This window comes from Xiphophorus maculatus, chromosome 22 (genome assembly GCF_002775205.1).
Source record: "Xiphophorus maculatus strain JP 163 A chromosome 22, X_maculatus-5.0-male, whole genome shotgun sequence".
NCBI classification, from domain to species: Eukaryota; Metazoa; Chordata; class Actinopteri; order Cyprinodontiformes; family Poeciliidae; genus Xiphophorus; species Xiphophorus maculatus.
In genome coordinates, this window is record NC_036464.1 from 17,697,425 (window position 1) to 17,718,433 (window position 21,009).

The window sequence follows — 21,009 nt, forward strand, 5'->3', positions numbered from 1 at the left end:
TGAAAGATGCTGTTCAGTTGTTTCTTCATCTAATGACAGATTTTATTATTATTATTATTATTATTATTATTATTATTATTATTATTATTATTATTATTATTATTATTGTGGCAGGTTATTTCCATTCTTACATGCTTCACTGAACAACCCTCCAGTAGATGTTCAAAGTTTGGGATTTTGATTTAGAATCTAACCATGGTTTGCCCTTCAACACAAATCCATCCTAACCTTTCTGCTGTGTTTTGTCGTCTTCCTAAACTTCAACTGCTTTCTTGAAAAAAACGTCAGACAACTTTTATACTAAGATAAAATCACACACAATTTGTTCTGTTGGATTCTTATGGTATCAGAGTAAAGCAGACTGAATATAAATGTATGCCACACTTTTTAGAGTTCTATTTGTGAATAAAATGCAAACATTGCATTAGTTTCCCATCACTTCCTTTAACAGTTATGTCCAAATTTTAGTTGATCTAAGCAGAAATTCCAATAAAATGCATTAAAATTTGTGACTGTGAAATGAGAAAAGGTTTGAGGTATATGAGCCACAGTAAATATTTAGGTTTTCTTCAACCTACTGCATCTTCCTGCAATTGTCTGCAGTCTTCATAACAGCTCCTTGTAACCGGACTAGGAAACAGGTGTTTCAGATGATGACACCACTAAAGACCCATGAGCCAACTCCTGTGTTTTCCTGCTGTCATTTCCAGCAGATTATAGTCTGTGTGACCACATTCCAGCAACCCATGGTCAGGATCATTACAGCATGTCTGCCTGAACTGAACAAATTGCTTTAACACAGAAACCATTATGTAACGGCTACACTTCATAACAAGGGCTGCTTACTTTGTGTAGCATGTTTTCCTCTACTATAATCCAACATTAGGTGGTTGATAATGGGTTTACAATTATATAACATTATGACACTGACTATTTTTCAGAGAGGAGGCATTGTTTTATTTCTGTTTTTTTTTTTAGAATTAGGTTTGAAAATAATGCTGTAAACAAGAGACACATCTGAACATGTTGTCTCTCTTTATCTCAATTTAATGTCTTTACAGCTATGCAGGTTCACCTCCTCACATGAAGTGCCTGTTGGAGTCAGGGCATGACGACTTAATCAATTAAGTGATTTTCACGTCAATAACAATACAGCAGCATTAGCCAAACACAAAGCCTGTCATTCACAGATGTTTTGGTTGCTATCCCTGTTTTTGAAAAGCTTTGACAAAGTGATTTTGGTTGAGGACTACATTATTGCAAGGCTTAAAAAAAACCTTCAAAGTTATTTATTTTTCTGGCCTTAATCTCTTAAGTGGTCGTTCATTGTTTATAGAGGAAGCAAAGTATAATCAAAGTAATAGTACTGTATCAGCATCATATATTACTGACTAGCAAGGGTAGGGCAGCTAACATGACTAAAGCACTGAAGCAATGAAACATGATCCCTTTGTTTTGAATAGTTTCTTCCTCAACAATTATCGTTGCACTTTTGTACATCCTCAGACTTCATTTTAAATACCTTGTTGATACTGAAAATACCTAACTTTTAATCTTCTCTCATTACCAGAGTCTGCACTGAAGAGTGCTGCCATTTGCATGACATGGCAGCACGGTGCATTCATTGACTGGAAAAAGTTGTTTTCTTTAACATTCTCATCAACATGCTAATGGTCAGGGTTGATTAAGCCAAAAATTACCACCAGCGTTTCTGATATATTTCCCTCATATAACATCTCTCATGATTTTCTGTCCCTCTGATTTTCTGTCCCTATTTTTGGGCCTGTTATTTGTTTTTTAAGCTAATAAGGAGCACAACCAAAGTATTTTCTTGATCAAATAAAGCATATAGTTTGGAAAAGACTAGTTTCTATGAACAGCTAAATGTTTATTATTAAAAGCATTGGGTGAGCCCTCCAAATGATTGAATTCAGTTTTTCAACCACTTCCATGGCTGTAGGTGTGTAAAATTTCAAAGTGGTACAATAATATGATGCTAAACAAATACATTCTAAGGAATACAAATATTCCTTAGTCAACTGTAACTAATGTGTAAAGTTTAGTGCAGAGGAGATAACAGTGTTGTTTAATTTATCAGGAATTATTCCAGTGAAAAAAAATCTTAAACATTCAACTTACTTAACTTGGATAATTGCATGCTCTGGTTTGGTCTGGTTGGGACCAATTGAAATGTTCATTTTTATATTCTAACAGGAGTGAATCTCACCCTTTTCCTGTTTTCACAAATGTTCTAAACCTTCTGGGAGGTTTTTTCCTGGAAGAGTTGAATGACTTAAAGTCATTTCTGGTGGGATGTGGTTTGGCAGGTTTTACAAAAATGTGACATGCGCTCATGTTGTTGAAAGTTATGCTGAAACTTTAAATTTGACATTTAATAAAGAAAAGTAGCTTGTATTTTTGGCTGTTTTTTAATATTTACTTCTTAGGAAACAAAGTGATATATTCGCTGTTAGTTTAACTTGCTGGCTGAGGGGAAAAAATCCCATCCAAGAAGGAAATTAGTTTAACTGAAACTGTGAATCCATAAATTTCCATTACAGAGTTGTCTGAGCTTCCATTTCCATGTAGTTGATTCATAGTAGAACAAGCAGGATAAGCACAATTACTCTTCTTCTGTCATAGTTCTTACATCACAATGTTCTTGAAAATATTATAGCCGGCCAAAAGCACAACTCAAATTTACATTGACTAGATTCCAAGCCCTATTTATTCTCTGTAAGTCTGACAAGTTTGCTTAAAGTGTTTATTAGAAGCTAAATTTACTGACTGATACAAGACAGCAGTAGTCTCACAAGTTCATTTGAAGATATTGTTGATCACCACCAGGATTAAAAATGACAAAGGGAATATCATTGAGTGCGGTCAAAAAATGAGCAGCATCTTTGGCCATCAGATACAAGAGTTTGAAATATTCAAGCTTTTGCTTCATGTTCATCTCCCCATCCGCCCACCCTTTTCTATACGTGCTTGTCCTTGTCAGGTCTCCAGGGGGTTTGTGCTTATCTTCAATGGTTTTTGGACAAAAGGTGGGGTATATCATGAACAGTTTACCGGTCGATCACTGAGCTTTATTTTAATGAATTATCCAAAATTTGTCTGCAACTAGGCCTGATAAGCTGCCATGAGCTGAGTAGCAGAAAGCCAGAATGAGGGAGCTTTTATTTTTATTTTTGGATCACGATGAGTGGGAATCAGCTATGAGTTCTGAATAAATATGGAATGATGAGTTGGAGTAAATAATCAAATATTGAAGTGTTGGCAGAAATAAAGCTGTAGATATTTCATCACAGGAGGAGTGTTAATAACAAATTTGGCACTTTTTCAGGTGCATCAACTTGATTTTTACATTATCGTGTGCTCTGACCAGTTTTTTAAATGTAAGGATGTTTTGTGTTCGGTGAGAACTGGAAGGCGTGACTCTTTGTAGGTGTAGCTCTTTGTTGATTTTCACAGGTGATGCTTTCAAAGCTAATTTGTTTCTTTTAATAATGTCCTAGATTGCCCGGGGTGCTCACTAAATAGGCTAAGGTATAATTTCCCAGAAAGTTGTTAAATGTTGTTTCTCCAGAAACCCCATGGATGTTTAGTTTCATGCTGAGATAAGTTATTCTGTACTTCAGGTAGCAAATGATTTTTCCTGAAAAAAATTACATGCTTTACTGTCCACACAAGTCTCATGATGAAACACGATGGTCACACCTTCAGACGTTGGGTAAACGTCTCTCAACCAGGATAAAGAAAACTGGTCAGAACCGAAAGGAAGAAACAATAGTTAGAGGCAAAGGTTGGGTAATACTGGCTTCAAGGAAAGCATTTTCAGATGTTAGAAAGGCCTCGTTAAAGTTGATTGGCTTGGGTTTAGTTTTAGCTGTGGGCTTTTCTGACAACTGAAGTAAGACATTGAAATATGACAGAAACTTTAGACTTCATCAGAAAACCTGGATTTTTTTTTATATATAATTTTATTTTACTTTATAATGACAATTTTCCCCTACACATGCTCTCCTTTGTCATGGAAACACCAATTGAAACAGAAATATGTTGTGCAAAAGAGTATGTAATAGGTCCCAGTAAACACATAAAAACACCTACTAGCTTGGCGTCTTCAGCATGTCTACTGTTTTTAGTTGCATAATCTTTCATTTTGCAAAGATATCATTAGAACATGTTTTTCTCTTTTTTGTCAGAGTGCTTAATAAGGACATCAATGCTTCGCTGCACAAGAATGTCCAGTCATCTGGAGTGAGGTGGGGGCAAGCGACAGAGGAGACCTGTTACTGTGAGGTGATCCTTCGGGGGAGTTTTTGACTTGATGTGGCAGGAAAAGAGAAAGGCATTTTCTCCTTTCACTTATCCGTTTACAAGGAGTTTTTTAGCCAGCCTCTGACATTATTCAGCGGCACTAGAACTATCTGAAGAGCTTCATCCTAACCACCAATGAGGGTCTCAAACATCCAACTGGACCCTGCTGTCTTTATGTCGAATAATCCAAGACAAGTCCGCTCACCAGCTAACAGTTTGTCAGTAGGAGATCCAGGCGTGATGAAAGTACAGCTTGTTGGATGCAAAACAAACTGCTCAAAGAAGGACCAAAAACAGGGCGTGACAGATTCCTCAGGAATGAAACCGTTTTCCTCAGAGCTTTCCTACAGGGTGTGCATCCGTCGTGAGATGCCTCTGAGGTCCTGTAGCTCTGCTGTGTTTTTGGACAAGTCACTTTGCATTTCGTTCGCAGAACTTGCAGCAGGAACAAGAGGAGTTCAAGCACCTCTGCACAGGTCTGCCCTGACTTGTCAGCTCGGTGTGCAATCTCTCTTTGGATCCACTATAGATAAGAAAACAGCCAAAACAAAGGAGGTGTACAGAAAAGGTAACTTCAACAGGTGCAATGGTCATGAACAGAGAATGGATCACAGGGGGAGCCCTCTATCAAAGCGCCGTGGACTCAGGACCAATCAAAAGGCACCTGCTTGTGGCGCTAACAGTAAGGATGATGACTCAGAAAAGCAGAGCCGCAGCACTTCTTTGGGATTGTCATTCAGAGAGCCATCTGCCTCGAACACAAAGACTGCAAAGCAGAAGGGGAATGCAAATATGGCAGCCTTCTCTGCTCTGAGCAATTTCAGGCACATGCAGCACACGTTCACTTATAGCCCAGGTATGAATTTCACCACCTTCAACTGAAAATTCAAATTGATCGATCAGTAAGCACACGTTTCTTGAACATCCTAAAACGTCAAGGAGCATATTTATGTGCCAAGCTGGTCTCAGAGTATAGATAATCTTTCTTTCTTTCTTTTTTTCCTTTCTGCCTCTCACCTCTTACTTTTTTTATCTCATGCATTGTTAACAGACTCACACACGGTTTCCACTGCGATTTTACATTGTTTAAAATAAATCCCGGTTGGCAAAGAAACATGCTGAGCTCAAGCAGAGTTAAATAAAATGCAAACACATTCCTTTATCCGTCTTGACTTTCTTGACTGAAATATAACATGTGAAGATAAGAAATGACTGCTGCATTGAAATGACATTGCACTGTTTCAGAATGGACTCACAGACATTTATAGTGAAAGCACAAGGAAACGCTAGAGGCTTACATGTTTTGTTGAACATTCCCCGGGAAAAATGGAAAAAGCTGAGTAAGCTTAAAGCTGAATGCCTGATGTCCTTAAATTGAGATGGGAAAACTGTGTTTTACATAAAAATTGAAAGAATAGGTAAAAATACAGCTTAACAAAATAGTTTTGGAAATGTTACTTTGTGGGATTGATTATGAACCAAATGTGATCCTAAGCATGCTTACAGCTAACTATTCAGAAACACAGCTAAAACAGGACAATGTTACATATTAGGGGACAACAAATACAAATATAAAAATAATAATTACAATGAAATTAAATAAATAAATTTTGATTTGTGTCTGGCTTTTAATTGCACCAAGAAGTAAAAGTAAGGCCAAACATGCTAACTATTTTCCAATGTGTATTAGAAAATTTGGCCCACAATAACAGGCATTGGCAAATTTTAATAAACTTGGGCTTTGAAGTTTAATTATTTGAATGTGATAACTAAAATGACAAAAAATTAAAGTTATGTCTGAACGTTAAATTTCAGCCATATGCTTATTTATTCTTTTTATGTCTAAATAAAGATGCTACAGATGTTGATGTAGATTTACACCAAAATACAAAAAAAATCCAGAAAGCATTTCTTGTATTTAGCTTCCTCACAACTTGGAATCTAAATGGATTGTTTTATGGTTTGCAGCATTTCTTTTATAAAACATGTATACAACGTTGGATATTTCATTTTCGTTTTATTGTGAAGCAAGCAACGAGTAGCACAAAATACCAGACAACGTCTGTGTGCTTTACCACTCAACCTCTAAGTTCAGTACTTTGTAGAGACATTTTTTGCTTCAAGACGGCTCTGCAAGTCGCTTTTGATAAGTTTTTATGAGCTTTTGCTGTAACATTTTATTTGAAAGGGTGTGCATTAGACTGACATAACTGTCATGAACATGAAGGAGTCTTCATGAATGTTTACGACTGTTGTCATGAAGTGTTATTCGGTAAATAATGAGACTTAATGCAAAGTTGAATTAATACTTGCATTAAGCGTCCGTTACAGGTGCCAACTTTGCATTAAATGTGTCATTATTTACTGAATAACACTTCATGACAGCAGTTGTAAGCATTCATGAAGACGCCTTCATGTTCATGACAGATGTTATGTCATGTTTATGACAGTATCATGTCGGTCTTATGCACATGCCTTCGAGTAAAGTGTTACTGTTTTCGCCTGTTCTTCAAGGCAAAACTGTTCCAACTCTGTCATGCTAGATGGTTTTCACCAGTAAACATAACTCTTAAAATATGACCACAAATTCTCAAGTGAATTGAGGTTTAGGCTTTGACTTTACCATACATTTACACATTTCCCTTTTTACTGCTGGAGTATTGTTTTAGCAGTATGCTTTGGACCTTCACTAGGCCCAATTAGGGTATCAATGAGTTTTAAGGCATTATGTTTTACTTCAAATATACTCTTAAAATGTTATGTTTCCTGACACAAGTAAATGTTTATCCAGGTCAAATATTTTTTCTGTTTTTGATTTGTTTTTAAATTTTAGATTGTTTTTTTCTTTTAATTTTGTTGTTGACTCTCTCAATTTGTACTACATAAAAATAAAACATCTTACTTTATGGATGTAATAGGCATAAAACAAGATCAGCACATCAAGATATAGTTGTAGAGGTGCAAATTAACTGTGATCATTTGATCTGAGCCAAGATTACATAATGGACTATACACTAATTTACAAAACCCTTCCAGTATTGATGGCGAAGGTTGCAGCAGAAAGGACCTGCCCTTTCATATTTGCTGTCTCATGAAAAAACATCTACACCACACAATACTTTTTAATTATTAAAATGTCTCTGCTCTCTGTGGGACATGTAAGGTTTTTTTTTCCCAATTTTTAAGCAGACTTACTTTGTTGCAGTAAATATAGCATGTAGCAAAAGCTTGACACCACATGCTAGTGATGCAGTCCAACAAAAAAGCTAAATGATTACTGCAAGATATTCAGCTGAGAGATATATGTTCTAAAATAACGGGACAAGAAAGAGGTTACGGGAGCAGAATAGATGCAATGCTATCTTTTACATTATTCATCGGCCACACTCTTGTTCCCTCTGGATTGTTTTAACTCCTTATGAGTTCTGAGGGTAGTGTGTGTTTCTGCAAGCATGAGAGTGTGCTGGGTTCAGTTTGAGGTCTGTGCTTCACTGTTTTATTCAAGATAATGAAAGCTTCTCTAGAAACTCATGGCCACTGAGAATGAACCAAAGAGGTGGAAAAACTGCATTCAGATGCTTCTAAATGCCTATTTGTCACAACATTGATTGTGCTTTTATATGCTTCTTAGTAGAAATTATATTTTTCCTGTAATGCTAGTATTGAGTGATGTAACATTAATTTTATTTTCCCTTTTCTCTCTAGTAGTTTCATGGAGCATGAGCAAGCAAGGAGAACGTCAAAAGACAGAGGAAGAACAAGAAGGTGGCAAATCCACAGAACCTCAGATAATTTCTACTTGTCATCACAGCTCACCACTGAAGAATGATTCTGTGGGAGGCATTCTTAAAACCCTGAACCTGAAAGTATGAGTCACATTTCTATACTTTTGTTTTCTCAAGAATTCTCTTTTAAAGTCGCAAAATATAAAATACCTTTCTGAAGAAAGGTGAGCAAGAACATTCAGTGTTCTAATGGAGTAGAAAACTGGAACTATGAGGATTTGTTGAACAAAGTTGTTGACTTATCGACAGAAGAATTTCCTAAAGGAAATTTATGAATTTTATGCCGTTTTTTGGAATAATGTGTGATTTTAAAATATCCACACCAAACACATGGCATCTGTTTTGTTTTTTTTGTTTTGTTTTTTTTCTGGGGCCTTTTATTTGAAAGTGTTCAGACAGGAAAGTAGGGGTATTGAAAGAGAGGGTAGCCATGCAGCGAAGGACACCAGACCAGGAATCGAACCTGAGACACCCGCTTCGAGGACTAAGGTCTCCTTATGTGGGTTGTGCTTAACCCCTGCACCACCACAACACCCCCAGCATCCATGGTTAAAACTGTGCCATGCTCTCATTTAATCTGTTAAATTAAATAACTGATATTTTACCAAAAGACAAAAGTTGCAAAAATTGCAATCATGTCAATTCTAGGTCTTAAAAAATCTTAAATATCTCCATATTTTCAACTGTAGAATTTAAAAAAGAAATACGTTGTTTTAAAAGTTGCACCAAAAGTCTATTAAAAGTGTTAACTTTGCATTATTTGGTAAATAGTGACACTGTAATGCAAAGATGGCACTGTTAATTGACTTTTAATGCAACGTTTAAAGCAACGTTGCATTAAAAGTGTCATTTACCAAATGACACTTCGTGACAAGAGTCATAAATATTCATAAAGACTTCTTCATGTTCATAATAGGTGTTATGACACTGTGACACTGTCATATTTATGACAGTGTCAGGTCAGTTTTATGCACACTCTTTCAAATAAAGTGTTACCAGACATTGCACCTGCAAAGAGAGCAATTCATAATTTGAGGGGTGTTTTCCTTTCCAGGAGGCGTTAGAGCTTTTCAGACCAGACTTCATCAGCCGATCTCAGGGTCGGGTCAGGAGGTTAGAGCAGAAGGCCAGGAGAAGGAAAGCTCTGCAGGACTCAAATTTAGCCCTGGGCCTAACAGAAGATCAAGGCAAGCAAAAGAGGCACTGCACTACACCTGATCCACTTAGTGGTAAGTACAGCTGAATCACTGGGACCAGAAAAAGCAGAAATAAGCCATTAGGAAATAACGCAATGTGTAACATCCCACTAGTAAACAGTCTCAGTTTTTGTCAGTGTTGACAGAAGCATTCAATCAGCTCTTGATCATATGACAAGTTATCCCAGGACTTTCTGCAATAAAGAAGTGCATGTGATGCATCAGTCCTGGTGACGACAGATAGAAAATTGATATATAACATATTCAGAGCAGATGCTTTCTTTTCCTCTCCTACATTCATCTTTTATCATGTTACATCACTTTTGCAGACACGGGCACATTTGTCAAATTCCCTGACTGCTCTGTCAAGTGCTCCTACTTCAGCAGGTGTATTTCTGGAGAAAAACAGAAACTGTAACAAATTAATAATAAACCTGAGAACATGTCATGGCATTTCTTTTACCAATTGGTGGAATGATACACTGTTTATTTAGTAACCATCTTTAATTTCATTGTGTTAGCAGGCTTGCTCGTTAAAAAGGGAATAGGACATGTGATTGCCTTGTTAGTGGAGCACCATTTCACTGACTTTGCTCTCTGGTGGCCATCATTGAGTACTACAGAGGAGTTAAAGTATCTTGAATAAATTCAGGTTGGCCAGATATTAAAAAATATGAAATGAATAAAGAAAAAAATAAAATTAAACCCTACAAAAAGAAAACAATACAACTAGTAAAATATAACTTAAAATTTTGTTTTGTTTTATTTCTTTCTTTTTTTTTTTACTCTTGAAAAGGTAGCCAAAACTCCTATGGTTTACTTTGGCTTGTTCTTAAGACTTTTATTGTTTTTATCATCTTTGTAAACTAATTTGAATTAGCTTATCCTCTATCCATCCATCCATCCATCTTTTTCCGTTTATCCGACCCTGGAAAAGCAGAAGCAGGGAACAATAACCTTATTGTCTTTTATGTGTCATGAAGGAGAAATGAATGCTTATGGTCCAATTATACCTTGATGCTTTTCACTTCACTTTCAGTCTGACAGAATTAACAGGACCAGAACTGGATCTACCAGTACAAAAAAGTTATGGTGTGTATGTGGGGGTGGAGGTGTATGGGGGGGGGGCAGTGTTGGGGTGTCTCTGTGAGTGTTTTTTGTGTCAATGGACTAATGGAGGACAGCGTTACAGTCTAGAATAGAAAGCTCATCCATCAGTGTGTATTTACATATGCAAGCTTGATTTCCATATTAATTTCTGTTTGTTATTCCTGTGTGTTTGTTGGACTGTGGATGTGTGTGTCCTAGATAACCTTTTCAAGCCTAGAGAGCGTTCTATATCAGGCAGAGAGATGCAGCTCAGGTCCAGACGGTGAGTCCTCTACACTAACCCCCTCTCAAAGAGAGTCGTGTGGGTTTTCTTTCTCGCTTTCATAGTGCAGTCAAACCCATCAAGTTTCCCTTTCATACACAATACACACGCACACACACACACATCCAGATGCTGTTGACACCCAACAAATTTGATGCTCAAATGTCTTGGCAGAAGATATGAGGTAACCTCTACATCTTATCTCTTTTTTTCTCTCGCTCTCTCTCTGTGCTTATCTGGTAAAACACGCCTGATCTGTTGAAGGTTTCCCATTGTAATTGTTTTTCTTTTTTTTCAAAAGCAACACTATCTCACTCGGTGGATCTCCTGAAAAAAAAATGGCAGTAGTTCTGCACGTGATAAAGGGCTGTGTGTGTTTGCAGAGTGTTTATCAGTGGATCCAGGTGTTTTTTGGTTGTTGTTTTTTTCCAGACTGTAGTCCTACTTGATCAAACCTTGTCTCCAGAATGCCAGTGTGTTGGCATGGCTCAGTCACCCTTAGATTTCTGATAGTATTTTCCTCTGCCCTGTATGAATTTTCTTTTTTTGCGTCTGAAGGATTTACAACAAGTTGCCGGAGGTGACAAAGAAAAAGGAGGAGGAGAAAAAGAGGGCTATATCTCAAACCAACAGACTGCGAGCGGAGGTCTTCAAAAAGGTAAATGGGATCAATGTGATACTCTGATTAGGATGTTGGATTACAAGCACGTCAGATTGATCAGCTGGGAAATCTATTATTTATTATTTTGACATAAGCATCTGACGTACTAATCACATGCGTGGGTCTTTATTGCCTCTTTTTCTGTTACAAGAGTTTGTCTTTGAAATAACTTTCTACAACTTTTCTACTTCCAGAGTAGAAAGATGATACCACAAACAATTTCAGTCCGTTTTCAAAACAAGAGTTGAATTTTAAACAAGTTTGAGTTTATCATAGATTCTTATCAGGGATTATTTGGGCCCTAATCAGATTTTAATTCAGGGGCACTCATACCAACATGTCAAAAACAGATACTTCTTCATTCTGAGACTACACTATGTATGTAGCATATCTACTATTAATGGTGTAATTTGTAATTTGGTTACATGATACTGGTATTACTATGGCTATTGATTTTAACCTTAAAGGACAGGAATAGCAAAGGAAGAAAAGTGCTCTAATTAATTTGCAACTTCTGCAAACAAAAACTTCACAGTAAACCAGTTAGCAAGACTAACATATTTTTGTTTTTAAAATTTGGAACAGGAATGTGAAATGTGTCAAAGGTCTAGTCTTTCACTACAAAGTAAAATCAAATTATTGTCTTGGGGGCCCCCTGGTGGTGTGCTGAACTTGAGCAGCCGCTTAACCTGCAATGCCTCCTGCCAGCTCTGATTCTTGTTGTTTCACATTTTTTATATGGTGAAATATACAATTGAGCCCAATATTATCCGTTACCCTGCATTGCATTTGTATTATTTTTACTTGCATTGGCAACTTAAGGTTTGGAGATATTTAATTATAATGACTCCCAGTTCAGTATTCAACACTCTGACCGAGTGTGTGTGTATATATATATATATATATATATATATATATATATATATATATATATATATATATATATATATATATATATATACAGTATAACAAGTACTCGCTTTTGAAATTCATTGTATGTCTTCATTGCAAATTAAGTGGTGCATATTTTATGTCCACATTGATACAGCATCTACAGTAGGAAGACCACAGTCATTAATGTATATCAATGTTAAGCTCTTACATATTTAATTTTTATAGTTCCATGATTCTTAATAAGTACTACTTTCTCATAGGTTTGAAGTTAGATAGATAGATAGATAGATAGATAGATAGATAGATAGATAGATAGATAGATAGATAGATAGATAGATAGATAGATAGATAGATAGATAGATAGATAGATAGATAGATAGATAGATAAACTACATTTATTTCTGAGATTATGCATTTTTTATTTTGTCCAGCAGAGGTCAGTGTTAAACTGTTAAATTCTTGTGTATCTGTCTACAGTATGTCTGAACTAAAACATACTTTTGCTTCTTTATTACTCAAAAATTCAAAATCTTAATTTTTTTATATGCAATCTGTAAGTTGTGCAGGAAGACGAACATCAGAACAAATACATGAGCAACAAAGTCTGCTTGTTGTCTCAGTATAAGAACTACAAACAATTGTAGTGTTAAGCTTCAGAATAAGAAGTATTAGTTGGTACTAAGCAAAATACATATAGAGAATATTTTAAGCCTATGTTTCTGCCTTTTCAGTCAGATAGAGGAACTTGGGAAATGAGTGATGTATTTAGGACATGCAGTGTCAGTCAGATCCTCTCCTGTTCACCTGTGGGTGAGCTATCACTTTCTTTCCTATTATAACCTGAACAATGAGTTTGCTGTCAACCAGAGAAGAAGGAAGAAATGTAAAGAGATGTCTCAAATCTCTGAGTATTGAAGTAGCACAAAATTAAATGCAGGTGTTTCTTTTTTCCCCTGGATTTCATAGTTATGTCTGTGACTGACATCTGAGTATCATGTATAACTCTCCGATCTGCTTTACACGAGGCCAGATTTTCATTATTAGAGAAAGTGTTAAATCAACAGTAACCTGGGGTTTTGCTTCGCTAGCACAGCTGGCAGCTGTGGGCTCTGCTGAAGAATAGTTCATTTCTTGATAAAAAAAAAAAAGTTTTTGCAGCTATGATGTAAGTGTGACCTCTCCACCTCTCAAATGAAGCCATTAGCTGGGCTCCACCACAGAGATCAGGAGAAATAGAATGAGTTCCTCCCGAACAAACGCTGTGTGATTTGGAGACCTCATTTTTATCCCGTGCTGAGGGAGAAGCCCAGCAAAGACTCACAGCGAGGGTCTGATAGCACAAGGTGAAGGGTGGGTGGTGTTGAATGCTGTCTGAAATGAGATTCCAGCTGCTGGGTAGTACATTTGTAGGAGTATGATTGCAGAGAAGTCAGATAGCTGGCCAGACTTATTCCCTTTACCCATAGGCTTGGGCACCTCGGGGGTGAAGCTGATGGGTGTGAAAGCCAATTTAGCGGTGGTAGCTGCTGCGGTCTGATGCTGAGCTGCTGCTAACAGAGCAGGAGAGGAAAGACCTGAGTGCTGATAAATGGGTTTTGATCAGCCGATTGAAGAGGTCAACCAGTAACATGTGTGTCTTTCTTGTCTTCCAGAGAGTTCTGGACCAGATTCTGCAAAGATGAACTCAAGCCCATCAGACACAACCTTCATTTTAAAATACTGACTGCATATGTATGCATTCCGTTCTTGGGTGGTGTCTATTGAATATCCAGTGTTAGTTATCTCTTTACATTGTTGCAAACAGTTGAACTCGATTTTGTTTGCAGTGTTCCCAAAATCTCTTGTTACTGTTAGGTGGGGACTGGTTATCCAGGTTTGTAAATGTTTCAGATTCAAAACCATAAAAGTCTTAGAAAGAAGAATTTAAATAGTCATGATGTGTAAATTAAAGGTATGATGCTGTCTATCTCTATCACTAAAGTAAAACTGTTAAAACCTAGAGAAGACAAAATATGGGTGGCATGTCTGATAAGCAGCCCACTGCAGATAGTCTGACTGAATACCAATTAAATACTAAGTTGTTATACTTGGTGTACGTGGTATTAGTCAGGTCCAGTATAGAGCAGAATGGGATAAGAAGTGTTTACCCTTAGAACTATTACTAAATGAGGCAAGTTGATTGAACATTTTTGCATTAGTCTTTCTATCAAAATTTAAAATCACTCTAAATAACCGATATATGAATCTATTTATATATTATTTTATTTTAGCACAATTAGGAGCAATTGTTGCGTTTGTTTTTCATAAAAGCGTTTAGGTCATGTTATGCATTTTAGTGTTAAATCATTGCATTAATACAGGGGTGGGCACTCCTGGTCCTCGAGGGCCGGTGTCCTGCAACTTTTAGATGCATCTCTACTTCAACACACCTGAGTCAAATAATGAGGTCGTTAACAGGACTCTGGAGAACTTGACTGCACTTAGAAGGAGATTCAGCTGTTGGATTCAGGTGTGTTGGACCAGGGAGACATCTAAGAGTTGCAGGACACCGGCCCTCGAGGACCAGGAGTGCCCACCCCTGCATTAATACTATGATGTAGTAAAACTATTTATTCAAGGTAAAGTATATAATTTTTTTCTGGCATCGTTTTGTGTCAACAACTTTCACAGAATGAACTATTATAGCCTGTTAGAGGTTTAAATGAAGCATATTATCTTAACCTTTCAAATGTGAATAATAAATTGCTAGTAAAATAATCTACAAATAACTCAACCAATGTTTAAAACTGAGTTTTCATCAACATTATGCTCTTCATATTTGTGCAAACATAAGAAGACACAATAAAACTACTGTGGCTAGAAGTTAGTTTTGACCTGAGCCACCTGACTTTGTCAGTGGGACAGCTTTGTCCTTGAAATGAGGGAGGCAGACCATGATTCATCATTGGCTTCACGTCTGTCTCAACACCTCTGCAAACACCAATCTGGAATGATGGAATTTCAAGCTAATCGAACTCATGAGACACACAGGACATGTGAAGAAAAAGGCCCTATGTCACAGAGCTCCAAACCAAAGATGACTATGTTACAGGAGAGGAGGATCCTAAAGTGCACCCTGGGAGTTTGATCGGCTTATAGTGTGTAAGGGTGACAGCATTTTAAAAAGTGCAGACTGGGACCTAGAGAGAGTTAAAACAAACACACCATAAACATCTAAGGTATGGTGACAAACCTTTTGTGAACCTCAAAAACTGCATTTAAAAGCAAAATTGTGAACAGTTAATAAATCTGTGATATAAAAAGACTATTTGGTTTGTTGTAAGGTTTTTGATTTACATCTCTTGGCTATAGCAAAGAACATTAATATGTGTTCATGTTTCTCCTTCCAGTGTTACCAAGAAATCTGTTTGGGATCGCTCCACATTGGGTTAGCAATTTTTGTGCTGCCATGTAGGCAGGTTTCAGAAGCTGAGCACTGACTGACAAGAGTTATATCTGAGAAGACAGGTTCTTGTTAGTCAGCTTCCCTCTCTCTGAGGAATCATGTGTCTGGATGTCACATTACTGTCTCTGCATAATGTGGATTGTGCTCCTTGGTCCCTCCACAAGCTAGAATGACTCAACTGCCCTCAGGTTATCGTGCTGCGGTGGCTTTTAAAAAGAAAACTTATAAGATAAGATTATGACAGGTTTCATCCAAACATTGAGTCTCGGCTTTCTTTTTATTTGTGACTCTAGAAGCAAATAATACATTCAAAGAAAGGCGGTGGTGAATGAAAAGTTTATTTAAAATTTGCCTCAAGCTGGGGTGCTCCGGTGGCGCGGGGGTAAAGCGTAACCCATGTATGGAGGCCTTAGTGATTGACACGACAGATACGGGTTTGAGTCCTGGCTGGACAATCCTTTCTGCATGTCTTCCCCCTCTCTCATTTCCTGCTTTCCTGCCTGTCCACTCTCAAATAAAGGCCACTAGAGCCAATAAAACATTTAAAAAATTGCAACAAGCTACTGTATGTAAGGGATAGACAGAAAAAACAAGGAAATAGGTCAGTTGAGACCAAAACTTATATTCTTATCTATTGGTTAAATGTTGCGTCAGATGAAAAACCAACACTACACATCACCTTAGACCACAGGTGTCAAACTCCAGTCCTCAAGGGCCCTGCAACTTTTAGATGTTCCTCTGCTGCACCACACCTGAATAGAGTAATTAGGTAATTAGAAAGGCTCTGGAGAACTTATCCACACAAGAAGGAGGTAATTAAGCCATTTCATTCCAGTGTTTTGTACCTGTGGCACAACTAAAAACTGCAGGACAGTGGCCCTTGAGGACTGAAGTTTGACACCCCTACCTTAGACAGACTTTCCATGTTAAAACATGGTGATGGCAGTATAATTCTGTGGGTATGTTTTTCTTTAGAGAATCTGGTCAGAATTGATGGATTTATATTATTCTTCCATGAGGATAAACACCCAGAGCTACATTCAAGCTGGCTTGGATCAAAGCACATGTGCGTGTTAGAATGGTCCAGTCAAAGTACAAACCCAAATGTGATTGAGAATCTTTGGAGAGACTTGGAAAATGATGTTCACAGACAATATCCAATCTGACTGAGATATAGGATCCACAGAGACATATGTGGCCTTTATGCCTGCAGTGCACAAAGTAAGAAAGATTAGGGCAAACCATTCTAGGTAGCAACCCACAGGACACAGATGGGGCCTCGGTAAAGCTGGCATGTGTGTGTGTGCGCGGGCGGGTGTGTGTGTGTGTTGGGGGGTGAGGAGGGATGCAGAGAAATAGGAAAGCAAGAAATGAACAGTGAAAGGGAAGAAAATCCCATAAGAACTCACAATAAAGGCTGATTGACATTGTTATTAATACCCTACAGTCTACAGTAATTCTAAAATAATGAGGAGTTTAGCTAAAAAAAAAAAGAATTTTATAAAACAAAGCCTATGTGACAAATTGAGAAAAAATGCATTAGTTGAATTAGTTAATGTGGTTTTTCTTAATATATTCAAAAATGTTTTTTTTGTGATCTTATACAGTCGTCTTGTGTGTTTACCCACTATACCCGAAAATGGTTTAAAAATTACCACATATAAACAATAATTGCTGATTAAAACCAGAACAATGTACTGGCACAGCATCAGAAATCGTTCTAATGCAATTGTTTTGTTGCTTTGGAACCCAAAACGATTACATTAATAGGATTGCCTTGGAAGAGGGTGGCACCTATTTTTCGGGGGACACCGGGGCGTCATTAACATAACAGGCTTTTGGACCCAGCGGACTCCAAAGCGCACATGGCACGGTGTTGCTGCTCCGGCGAGTCCTCTGCTACATCCTCTCTCTGCCGATCTTCGTTTTCTGCCTCTTTCTAACTCAATCCTTTAAAAGAGACACTTCCGTGCCCCTCCCCCCCCCGAAAAAAATCTTGCAGGTTTATCTCTATGTCTCTCCCACCTTGTAGCTTGAAACATGTTACTTGCTTTAAGGAAAAGTTTCTGCATGTCGTTAAAGTCTGTTTTGGTATTTCTCCCTCTGAAACTACTGTGAGCTGCTTCAACCCGTCTCTAAATCAAGTCAAATTGCATGCAGAGCCTGGAGACGCTGGACTGATAAATCTGTAGCTGTGTGATCGGAAGATTGTTTTTTCCCCCCCCTTTATTTTTTTCATCCGAGCACCGGGCGTGATGAGACGCTGGAGCCGCCGGAGGAACTTTGTCTTTCTGGGTTTTGCGCTGCACGTCTGGTCCCTGTCCACGGCCCTGGAAAATGTCAAAAACGAGGTTTTCAGCATAAAGGAGGGTGAGTACTGAATGAGAATAAGCTGTCTACATGGTTGGCTTGAGTTGACTGTACATTTCCGTAAATAAATTAAATCAGTTTGTTTTGTAAACTGCCTTGGGGATACATTTGTTGTGAATCAGGGCTGCATAAATAAACTAAATTGAATGACTCAATTGAACTGAGTTTACAAGAAATGACTTAAGGTCCTTATCAAAACTACATCAGACAGAGTCCCAATTCTTTGGCATATGTGCATAATTTGTGCTCATTTAAGTTTTTCAGAATGCATCCAGACTCCCGCAGCTATAATTATGCTGTCCACCTCACTGTTACAGAAAGTGCATAAAGGATGCAGAGTTTGTTTTTGTAGGTCCATCTTTGCGCAACAATAAAAGGAAGTCAGACTGCTGTCAGACGAACAGATGAGTTTAACATCCAGGAGGATGCAGCGTCATCTTTGGCTTTCAAAACATAAACCAAAACAGGATATATATATTTTTTTCTCAGATGCTCTAAATTTAATCTGCTGAATTGATAGGACCGTGTAAACTGTGTGGGGGAGCTAGACGGGAGCATTGTGGCACATAGCAAATATTTCATGTGGCTGTGGTAACCAGAGCAAATATCAAAGACACAGGCAGAAAAGAAGAAAATGCTTGATAAATAGACTCAAATAAACAAGAATTTCAATTTCCTGTGGCAAAACGGGCGGCTTTGAATATCAACAAATCCTTTGTGTGCTGTATGAGAGTATAAAAATATATTGTATTTCATGTAAATCAAACAATTTTGTACAAGTAAATTATTATTTTTGAATCCAGTTTAACCTCTATGGACTGGTTCACTACATTATTACCGATACTTTTCACATTGGCACCAGACACACATACGATGGAGCTCAGGAGGTGTTCTCTGCTCACATCAGCTCAGTGCAGAGTCATTAAAGCTTTCATCCACAGGTTTAGCTCATATAAAAATGCAGGGAGCAAAAACAGTTTGAAGGGGCAGCGTGAGTACTGAAATAGTGCAGCCTCTTTGATGTCAGCAGGATGTTGACTCTTGTTTATTACAGCCCCACCCCACCTGTGTGGATATGGTGCCAGACTGGCAATGTTAAGCTGCAATTTTAAGTGTCAGCAGTCAGGCGTTTAAATAAAAGTGTCAAGTAGGACCCACCGGATCATTTTGGTTTGTTTATATCTAATAAATAAGATTTTTTCTTCTTCTTCTTCTTCTTCTACATGTAGCTAATTTAGGAAAATTGTTCTCTTCAGAGTTCCCAGGTAGTCTGAAAAAGTACGTAATTATTTTAGATCTAAATAAGTAAAAAAAAAAGAGGTATATGGGAAATATTTGAATTTTCAGACTTGTTCTGTTATATCCATCCATCCATCCATCTACTCACCCACCCAGTTAATAGGGAACCTTGGTACTTCTACCTTAAATGTTGACTATGGGGCTGGTAGCAGGAAATTTGAGTGTGGGATGGTTGGGAGTTTTGAAATTAAGCATAAATAGGAACCCTGGTCAATAATCCTGCAACAATACCTTAAAGGTGAATTTGTAAGTTATTGTCAGTCAGCTTCCTGACTGACCTTACAAGAGCAAAACAGGTATGTTTGGGTTTTTGAAACACTAACACTTGACATGAGGGTGTGTATAGAAAGCTGGCACATTGATGCCTAAACAACATTAAGCTGCTCATCCTAAGGTAGTGGCACATTTTGCAGTCACACTGTTGATGGTTGTAAAAAGTGTAAGAAAGAAATCTAGGCTTAAATAACCACAACAACAGGATGTCCCTTCTCAAGACTGTATAACTGCTTTTGACAAGTGTCTCAAACATCTATTTAAATGTGATGACAAAGGAGATCTGCATACTCAGTGCAGGCCTCCTTTAATAAAGCTGTTTGTCTCCGTTTTACCAACACTCATATTGTTTTCCTGAATTCATTTTGTTAGCCAACTACTTTTTTGTGTATTATTTTCTGATTTGTTTGAAATCTCAGCCCATCTATAAAGAAAATTATCTAGTGTATTTTGTTGTTAAAAGATTTTGTGTAGTAGAAGAATTGTAAGATAAGGGAAAATTTGTTGTTAGTCTCTTTTCCCAAGGCTTGTGTACCTTAATGAGCACACTTATCATTTTTTTTTTAGCAAAGCCATATGACCTATTAACATTTTGCATTTTTCGCTGATCGTATGAACTTCTGTAGCTGCAATTCCAGATTACAGTGCAAAGGTAAAGGTGGGTGAATTTGGCATGTGATCTGCTATGGCTTCATGGTGTCTGAACTAATTAAGCAGGGAGAAAACATTCTTTACATTATCAGCTCCTATTTAGTGTTAATGTTACGCATTCTATGCGTGAAACAGGCTTTTCTGATAACCAATATCAAAATCCTGCATTTTACATTTTGACAGATTTGTGGCATGTTTTGAAAATGACGACTATAGCAGATAAATCTGTAAAGGATGATTTCACACATGAGCTGTTTCTAAATATCTATATCTTTCAGACATATAGGAACATAAAGAACGACACAAATGGCTACTTCAATGAAGCCAGCTTTTTTTTTTAATGCGTGCCAAGTTGAACCAAACATGGACTAGTGGTAGAAAAATTGACTCTCACACACTGCAGCTTGTAGCGATGAACTCTCTTTCATTGCCACCAACACTCCACCACTGTTGGCTCTGGAGCCCAAGCAGAAGTAGACAGACTGTTTTGCTGACTGATATACATTTTCTTCAGTGCCAACACTCAACTGCTAGCACTCAGCTGCAATCAAAGACCTGGCCACATTTCAAATACGATTGTGTTAGCAGTTACTCAAGCAAGAGATGCATCAGAATTTATTGACTTTTGTCTGCAGTCATTTTAAATCTGTTATATCTGATTGTGCCATTCCCTTAGGCCGATAAAAATGTGTTATGTTAAAAATGTTTCAAAGAAATAATTCAATGTCCTTCTTATAAAA

The 21,009-nt window shown here is 37.5% G+C and overlaps 2 protein-coding genes across 3 annotated transcripts in view; both read left to right on the plus strand.

Moving 5' to 3' along the window:
• The first annotated feature begins 4,235 nt into the window (after nucleotides 1–4,235).
• c22h10orf90 (chromosome 22 C10orf90 homolog) lies at nucleotides 4,236–14,548 on the plus strand. The gene is made up of 6 exons (XM_023327889.1): nucleotides 4,236–5,179; nucleotides 8,029–8,189; nucleotides 9,163–9,337; nucleotides 10,613–10,676; nucleotides 11,235–11,334; nucleotides 13,884–14,548. The coding sequence occupies exons 1-6, from the start codon at nucleotides 4,459–4,461 to the stop codon at nucleotides 13,911–13,913; spliced, it is 1,251 nt and encodes a 416-aa protein (XP_023183657.1). The 5' UTR covers nucleotides 4,236–4,458; the 3' UTR covers nucleotides 13,914–14,548.
• A 3,054-nt stretch (nucleotides 14,549–17,602) lies between these two features.
• The window catches only part of adam12 (ADAM metallopeptidase domain 12), a 92,222-nt gene continuing 88,815 nt past the window's right edge, over nucleotides 17,603–21,009 (plus strand). For both annotated transcript variants that reach the window (XM_014470942.2, XM_023326887.1), the window contains exon 1: nucleotides 17,603–18,046. In XM_014470942.2, the coding sequence (XP_014326428.2) occupies nucleotides 17,932–18,046 (115 nt within the window). In that variant the 5' untranslated portion in view covers nucleotides 17,603–17,931. The remainder of the gene's footprint in view (nucleotides 18,047–21,009) is intronic.

What these genes read in the sequence shown, in the direction of transcription:
- c22h10orf90 (XM_023327889.1), top strand. Translation starts at nt 4,459, where the DNA reads ATGAGGGTCTCAAACATCCAACTGGACCCTGCTGTCTTTATGTCGAAT. An exon ending in TTAAAACCCTGAACCTGAAA is followed by an intron (nt 8,190 to 9,162) that starts GTATGAGTCACA and finishes TTTCCTTTCCAG; the next exon opens with GAGGCGTTAGAGCTTTTCAG. An exon ending in ATGCAGCTCAGGTCCAGACG is followed by an intron (nt 10,677 to 11,234) that starts GTGAGTCCTCTA and finishes TTGCGTCTGAAG; the next exon opens with GATTTACAACAAGTTGCCGG.